The 8,969-nt window shown below is 32.0% G+C and overlaps 1 protein-coding gene across 1 annotated transcript; it reads right to left on the bottom strand.

The window, feature by feature from the left end:
- Positions 1-586: 586 nt before the first annotated feature.
- LOC145280185 (histone-lysine N-methyltransferase SETMAR-like) lies at positions 587-7,797 on the bottom strand. Its single transcript, XM_080131950.1, has 2 exons — positions 7,701-7,797; positions 587-951 (listed from the first exon to the last, which is right to left on the bottom strand). The coding sequence occupies exons 1-2, from the start codon at positions 7,795-7,797 to the stop codon at positions 587-589; spliced, it is 462 nt and encodes a 153-aa protein (XP_079988076.1).
- Positions 7,798-8,969: the final 1,172 nt, after the last annotated feature.

The following is an 8,969-nucleotide window of genomic DNA, read 5'->3' as shown; positions in this document are numbered from 1 at the left end:
AAAGGCCTTTGAAAGAGTAGGACATACATGTCTAGTCTACAAAATTCCCGACTATTGTAAAGTTGGAAATGGTTTCTAAATTATTAAATTATTTCTCTTTCATAGCTTCATAAGAGGAGTGTCCGATGGACAGAAATCAGAAGCTCACAGTATTAATGCTAGAGTCTCTAATTAAGTCATTGACGGCCGATTCGTGACTATCTCGGCTTTTGAAGCATTTTTCGCGCAGGAAGTTGTCGAGATGCTTGAAAAAGTGATAATCGGTAAGCGAAAGACCCGGTGAATATGGTGGATGACGCAGTCTCGTAGGCCAATTCGTTCAGCTTTTAAACAATCAGTTGAGCAACATGCGGGCGAGCGTTGTAATCGAGGAGATTTGGTCCTTTCATATTGACCAATACGTTGGAGCTTCTAGTGCATTTGATTAATTTGTAGGCATTACTTCTCCGCCGTAATACTTTCGCTTAGATTCAAGAAGTCGTGATGGATAAGACCGGCCCCAGACAACCAAACAGTCACAATAACCTTTTTTGATGCAATTTCGGCTTCGGGAATGTGGTGATTCTCTGGTATCCACCCACTGTACTTAACGTCGCCGATTGTCGTAGTGGATCCACTTCTCACCACACGTCACAATCTGCTCAAGAAATGGGTCGTTTTCGTTGCGCAGAAGGAGGGTAGTAGACACCTGAAAATTATAGGTCAATCCACGCGGGAACCATTTATCGAACTTTTTAACCTCCCTATTTGTATCAAATGGCTTACAACGGTTGAGTAGTCGAGTGATAAACCTCTCACGTGCGGTTTTGCAAGGGGGAGCTTCAATTAAGCCTTTCAAATGTTCGTTATATACCGCAGCCCGCCAGCCGCGACCCTCTTCATCTTCGAGGCTCTCGACACCATTGTGAAATTTATTGAAGTACTGTCGTTCCACACCTTCGGTAGTAGTTCCTAAATCAAAAGCATCGATGATATAGCGAGCTGTCTAGCCAGGTTTTCTGCCTACTTTGAACTGGAATAAGGAATCGTGCAAATTTGAATTTTGTGCATATTGTCGAAAAGCCTACAAAAAATAAACAAAGAGATTGAGAACGGTAACGAATTACACGCTTCAATAGAGGGAAACACGCGCTTCAAATGGATATAAAACGGGCCTATTTATATCAATGGGTTAATTCAGAAATCATATATAAAAGTAACTTATGTGAGAAAACGATTTTGTTTTTGCACCAATCTCATGCAACAATAATCTCTCAAATTACACCAGTCGTAGACATTTATGCATACGGAACTACGATCTATGGTAACACTGTAAATGCCATAAATGGCAAAGTTATTTATGATTGCCTCTCCTCTGATTATGAACACGGAAATGAGATGGCTGGTCAATTTTAATGCATCTAAAACCAAGTTCTATATTTATATTATAAACGCTCTGATCCCATCTGACATAAATGTGTTGTGTAGCAGGGGTTCATATTTAAAGATGACAGGAGTTTATATTGGGAGCATATACAACGGTCAATAATGACGATGGGGATGAGGGAGCTATTTATACAGACTAGGATGCTTCTTGGAGGTTTCATATTAATAATTACTGTGAGATATATGATGTAACAGTTCCTATTAACATACAGAAGGGAGGAGATACTTTACTTATGATGATGGTGGGGAGGACACATACTACCTGGAAGGGTTTACACAAGAGTTCGTTATAAATGATGATAATACACATTTACCTTTTTGTTGTAAGGAATGACGAGACGAACGGTTACAAACATATTTGGTTCTTTATTTAGTTGACCGATCGGTAACGTCAAGAATGCCAGCCTTTTCGACTATATGGTTTACTTTCAACCCTTCGCCTCTAATGGCTCCAAATCTCCCTCTCTATCAACGTGTGTTATATGCTCTGATTATATCATCCTCATCAACTGCTGACTGATCCTAACTCCGAACCCACAGATTCCTATACTGAGAAATCTCCTTCGTTTATGACGTCAGAAGTGTATTTTCGAACGTGACGAATTTTCACGTGGCTTTACATATGTTTATCCAAACACATTTTTGGCAAACAAAAGAACCCTCAATTTTAATATCTAACCTATTTTACAAGAATATATTTTAATTTGCATTGTGTATTCATTTAACTGACATATTTAATATCCAGATTTCTAAAAGCATCAACAAACTACTCTTTTTCTGGCATAAACAATACTTAAATATTTCTAATAGAATTAGCAATACACTTAATTTCTAACATTCCATTTTCGATTATTATCTTTAACACTTTCTTACAGGGTTCGATTCTAACCTTATCCTAATATCATTTTCACTTATCTAGTATGTGTTCTTACTTACATGAGAAGGGGGCAACTCTTCATGTAACAAATTGACATACATATATCTCGTCTTGGAGAGGCTGCATATTTTAACAAGCTTCTCGGTCTGACATTTCCTCCTGATCTGAAATAAAACATGTAAATGAAACATGATATCACACCGCCCATACAGTTCCCTACTTGTATAATAGCTTGCTACGTCCAATGATGTAGCATTGTTTCCATACCTGATAAGGAGCTGCTAGCAGCAGCTTATCCTGCATAAATAGAGCTCAAAATAGACGTCGTGGCCTTGTGGACGATGCTCTTGTCTCTTCCCTGCAACCTCCTTTTCACAGAAGAGACGCTATGTTATTTTCATGGCAAGTGCTCATTTGAACCCAAATTTATGCCCCCACTAGCCAAACCCTCACGAGAAACAATCGTCTAGTTTAAACCACTATCAATAATTTTTCTCACTCCTTCTCTGTACCTATATTCACCGGACAAGCTTCTTTCTTAAACTGTACGCCTGTGATTATCTCTTCCATGCCCCGGCTTTCCACTTACTACAATATTGGCGTCAATTCCAACGTAAACAAGATCGTGATAAACGGGTCCCTAAGTAATCTAATTAATGAATGATTACTTTGATATTACCCCATTGACTACTGTACACTCATTAACCATTGTCTTCGAGTGGCAAAACAGAGAAAATTGAAATGTATTAGGATGGAAAGGGGAGGACAAAAAACAACATAAAGAAAACAGGGAAAGGGAAGTAAGCAAGTAATAACAATAACCTCAATTAATAAAAAATATAATATAACATAATATAATATATATATATATATAAATATAAATATGTGAAGGTATATATGAAGTATTGATAATAAATATGAAATTAAATAAAATAAAACTAGAAAACCACAAAGCAATCAAATCTACAAATTACTTCTATAAAAATATTATTAAAATAATAGAATAAAAAAATTAAAATTAAAAGCCGGATATAGAATATTGAATAAAAATAAAAAATAAGAAAGTAAAGATAAAATAAAATAAAAGCTTATGATGAAAAATACATGTGTATATTTTTCATCATAAGCTTATGAAATTTTAAAAAGTTAATTTTATCATAATAATGATGATAATAATAATAATAATAATAATAATAATAATAATAATAATAATAATAATAATAATAATAATAATAATTATTATTATTATTGTCATTATTATTATTGAATATTTTTATCAGTATTACGGTTGTTGTTCTGTTGTTGTTTCTCTTATTATTAGTATTATTAATATTATTATTGTAAGCAATAGTAGTAGTAGTAGTAGAAGTCACACACGCTACCAACAAAAATTTCTCTATAATTCTATTTTGTTCTTTTAAGTCTAAGTGACAACAAGTCTGCCCAGTTTTCCAGTACTATCCACCTTCTTTAATAACCTTTACATTTATCGCAATAGCCGCTCATCATTGATTGCGAGTTTGCAGAGACTTGTGGTCTTTTCTGAAATGTGGGTGGCAATAAACCTTATTATTATTATTATTATTATTATTATTATTTACTCACTTAGAGTAAACACGCAATCATCTGAAAAAAATTCTATTCTAAAACTTTTAGTGTTCTCTGAACTCTGAGTACCAACACGTCTCTCGAGTTTTCAGTACTCTCCGCGTATTTTGATAATTTTTGCAGATAAATTTGCGCTATCGCAACAGAAGTTATCCTGTTATTTCTCATTGGTGGCGACCAGTAGTCTTTCTTGGAATTTTAGTGGGAATACGCCTCACTAAGTCCTCGTTGTACTCATCTACCGGAGGTCTGATTAGTGGTCTTAGCCCTCGGTGTTTCGATCCTCCTTGACCCTCCTCGTTTATTTAGTGTTGACACACACAGAGACAATGGGAAAAAGGGTAATGGAGCATGTAGTTCATGTGTGTTAATCTCCGCAAAATAGTTTCTTTGTTTATATCTTCTTTTTGTGGTTATGTCAAAGTGTTCTCATTCACCTCTTTTCTATTCTTATGAATCGTCTATACTTATTATAGTCATAATTATTATATTATTTGTACTTTTAGATGCAGTCGTTATGGCTGTGAGATTAGAAGTCGTTGTGACGGTGGCAGTAGGCGTAATAATGGTAGTAGTTTACTATGGCCATAGTGAATTCTATTAATTCCTTAATTCGTTTTTATCACCAGTAAATTAAAGTAAATTTCACCTCATGTGTGTTTCAACCTGCGAAGTTGTATGTTCGTTCGCTGATCATTTTATATAGCAAATTACAGGATCGTATCACTTAGCATCTAATTCGTATTTTTGTGCAATTGTTTTTTATTTGTATCTTTTTATTACTTCATCTTTATTTTTCTTCTATATTCTTTATTATGTTTTTTTATTCCAAAATTTTTGGATAAATTCTTAGATAATATCCAAATATTTTAACTATAATTATGTTTCTTTATATTTTATCCTTCTCATTGATCCTCCTTGTATGCGATTTCAAGGAGAAATCATCCCTTAAATACAGTACACCCGCATATGTTTATGCTTCGTATTTTATGTGCATATCTATCTATCTATCTATCTATCTATCTATCTATCTATCTATATATATATATATATGTGTGTGTGTGTGTGTGTGTGTGTGCATGTGTGTGTATATATATTTGTATATATATGTGGGTGTATATGTACTTCTATATATGTATTCGAGTGCAATATTTTGTGTCTATTGTTGTATATTCTGTTCATATATAATTATGTATATATATATGTATGTGTGTGTTTGTATGTGTGTGTGCGTGTACCTATTTTAGACGGTCACACATACAAAAACACACACATGTATATATATATATATATTTGCATAAGGTTCCTTATTTCTGTTTTCTTATTGTATGCACATATATTTAAGGTTATATGGGTGTCTATGCTTCTGTTAGTAGGGTTACGTATGTATCTGTCATCATCAGTCTGATATATGTTGCCCCCACCCAACACCTTTAAGTGATCACTCTATTTGACACCTGTGCATGAAACTGCTGTTATGTTTTCGTTTTCCTTTCATTTGTAATTTCTTGACATGTATCGCTTTATTTACCCCCCCCGCGACACCAAACCCAGGTACGATATATTTTTCGTACATTTTCTGTTTTTCTCTCTTTCATCCTCTCCATTCTCTCTATTGGCATTTCTTCATATTTGTCTATATTCCTCTTTACCTCTTTATTTTTAATTTTTACTTTTCACAGCTATGATTTAATCAGCTTTTAAATTTAATTTCTTTGTTTTTTATCGCTCTTCTTTTCCTGTTATCTTACTGTATATCCTAATATATGACATCTTATATAAAGGTCCATTTCCAATTTTCAATTGTTTCTGAAAGTTCACTTGCATTTTCAATTCAAGTATCAAATTTATATTTGGCGGATATTGAATTTGATATCTGAATCTTTCTATTCTGGATTTGCTCAATCTTTGGATTGCAGATTTGTCATCTTGGATTTTACCATTACACTGCAACTATTTAACAAGAACTTTACCTTGCTGACTTTTCAAATTATTCAACTAACCCCTACATTTTTGATGTACTCTAATATATACTATTTGTATGAGACAGTAAATGTATATCTCAATTAAAATATCCACCTTGACAGAATTTTAACCTACCAATTCGTTTTTAAGAATTTCTACCTGGGTCAATTTCACATTAATTCACGAAATACTACCGGTATTCTAAGGATTTTGCTATGCCTTGTAAATATATCTAGTTTTTCCGAGGATTGTTTCTAAACTTGATTTTTCAAACATTTTTATTTTCATTTATATATGTATTTTAGTATCTCTTGTTTATTTTTCTTTCTTCTATCCTTTCTAAACATCCTAATATAGTTTCTTTATATTTTCTTTTCTTTCATAAACTTGGCTCTTTTTAATGATCCCCTATTATTTCCTAGCGGCCTATGAGTTTTGTACTATTACAAACATATATGCTACTTTTCTGACTTACTCTATGTTGAAACTACCTTTTAATATTTCTTATATATTTTTACCATTTTATCATATTCCTTCATACTCATTAATATCTTAAACTTATTTAGTCATTTTATCTATATTTGCCGTTTGAATAATTCTGTCCATGGTCCTCTTCTGATGGGCAGCACTCAGGTTCGAAATGTCATAGCTAAATGTTTCTATTGTCTTAACTTTTGATACTATGATAAAAATTATTCATCATAAAATTTACTAATTTTTCATATATATATATATATATATATTTATAATGAAAGCATTATAATTACACTTTAGAACTGAATAGAGCTCTATAAAGTAGTAGCAGCACTATTACAACAAAGAAATAATAGATTCGTATGTCCTTAGTCTACAGAAACGTACAGAGAAGGTTTCTTACTGACCGTAATTTATGTGACGACTGAGTTTCCAATCTCAGCTAACCTTGCTACTTTCAGCTACATTAAACTCCTTTTTTGGACTCATTAAATATTCTCTTTTTTTAAAATAAAAAATAATTCATATTTGTATGGAAATTCATATAAGTCCGTCTGTCACTTTAAATTTACCGAGTACACTCGCGCCTGTAGTGAAAACGCTTTTAAACAGTTCGAGAAAGAAAAACCAATTAGCAACACTTGTATTCCTTAAATATATTGGAAATCAAAAATCATTTCTGTAAATGATATGTCAAGGATATGTATTTCCATCTTTAGATCATCTAAAATAATGGTTCTATTCGGATCAACGAAGATATAATAATAGCACGAGAGATGAACCCCACAAAGCGATAAAACACATGCGACCATTTTTGTGTGATTTTATTCATAACACGGAAATAAAGTAGAAACTAATAAGAAACAGTAAAATTTGGATCAGCGCTTGATACAGGTACACGTGAAGGTTATCATTTCTTCTCGAAAAACTATGATGTTGCTAAATACTATATATGAAAAATACTTCATTAAATATAACTTTTATTAAAAGGCGAAGAACAAACGTTACTGAATGTACTGGAAATATTTAAATACACACTGCTATGTAAATAATAAAATATATAAATCTTTAAGGGTCAATTATAGCAACTCGTTATCAACATTTTATATCAATTAAGTGTAACTATTCCCTGGGTATAACATACCTCCACATTAATTCGTTGTAGCTCGCTAAATTGTTTATAGAAATAAAACAAAGAAAAAGATGATCACTTCTTCTAAACAATTGAAAAAATATAACTCAAACATGTTGGGTCATAACATGTTGGTGCATAACATAGTAGAATTCCTATTTAGGCAATAACTAAATTGTTACAGTTTGCTGTTTAGCTTGTATTTTGGGAATAGTTTACCTTCACTAATAGAAAGACTAAGTGCCATGGGAGAAATTAGTAGCAACCATAGGTACAGTTTCGGATGCAGAAGCTTGGTACCTCTTTCTGTAGTCATGCTAATACACTCTTGTAAATATACTACCGTTGTGTTTTAACTATTATTTGCACGTCAGACACCCAAAATATATTTTAAAATTCTCATAATTGCCCATCGCTTTCACTAAGCATATGTACATATTTTCTATTGTAATATATATGCCTGCTAAATATCTAACATCAATATTTTGTAACAAAAGATTGCAATTTCCATGCACCATCAAATAATATATGTGCGGATTAGGATTTTATGGTAGAATCGGTACATTAAGGCGAGATATACAAACGGGTAATATGATCGTTTAAAAAAATTTTGTTTCACAATCCAAAGCTGCTTCAGAAATTAATGACTACACTTTATTAAGATTTGAATGCTGGTCGAGTGATTTTCAAAGGTTAAGTATACTCAAGTTTACACATTTCCAAGAGTTGTCTTCGCTACAATCTAAAACGTGTATTCTATTTTTCTTACGCAACACCGTGTGATTTGCATTAGTGACATGAATCTGTATCTTTTCAAATACTTATTGATAACCTTTTGAATGCTTCTGGCTAAATATCGACAAAAGTTAATAAAATAAGTTAAACATACATGAAGTGTTTGTACTCCAGGGAAGTAAATAATTTAAAATTTTAAAGCAGGCTAAACACAATTTCTACTCATAAAAAATAGTAAAACACATAAAAAATTATATTCATCACATAACAATAAACTAAAAATTAAAAGAATTTAATAAGGACTTTCCTTCTATATGAGAAGAAGCTAGGCGCGTAACAAATACACTTTATAGAAGTGCATCTACATGACCGTCACTTTTTCTTTGCCAAAACAGTCTAATATAATAAGCGCCCATTTCTTTTTATTGCATTCTTTTTCCCCTCATATATTTTGTCTTATAAATATTATTTTACATTGATATATATATATATATATATATATATATATATATATATATATATATATATATATATATATATATACTGTATATATTGTTTTTTATTGTGCATAAGTTTAAAGTTAAAAGAATATTATTTTTTTCGAGCAACTAAATTCAAATTGTAATTTCATTTCGAAGTCAAACACGAGCTCCCTACTTGTTTGCTACACATACTACTAATACTACTGCTGCAAGTGTACAGCCGATACAAACAGAAAAAAAAACATTGAATAAATGGATCAAACATTTATAA

Source organism: Euprymna scolopes, chromosome 1 (genome assembly GCF_053919585.1).
Source record: "Euprymna scolopes isolate OS-2025 chromosome 1, ASM5391958v1, whole genome shotgun sequence".
NCBI classification, from domain to species: Eukaryota; Metazoa; Mollusca; class Cephalopoda; order Sepiida; family Sepiolidae; genus Euprymna; species Euprymna scolopes.
The sequence above is the reverse complement of the archived record's forward strand: the minus strand, read 5'-3'. Positions and strand labels throughout refer to the sequence as shown.

What these genes read in the sequence shown, in the direction of transcription:
- LOC145280185 (XM_080131950.1), bottom strand. Translation starts at nt 7,797, where the DNA reads ATGACTACAGAAAGAGGTACCAAGCTTCTGCATCCGAAACTGTACCTA. An exon ending in TAGTCTTTCTATTAGTGAAG is followed by an intron (nt 952 to 7,700) that starts GTAAACTATTCC and finishes CTTTTGATTTAG; the next exon opens with GAACTACTACCGAAGGTGTG.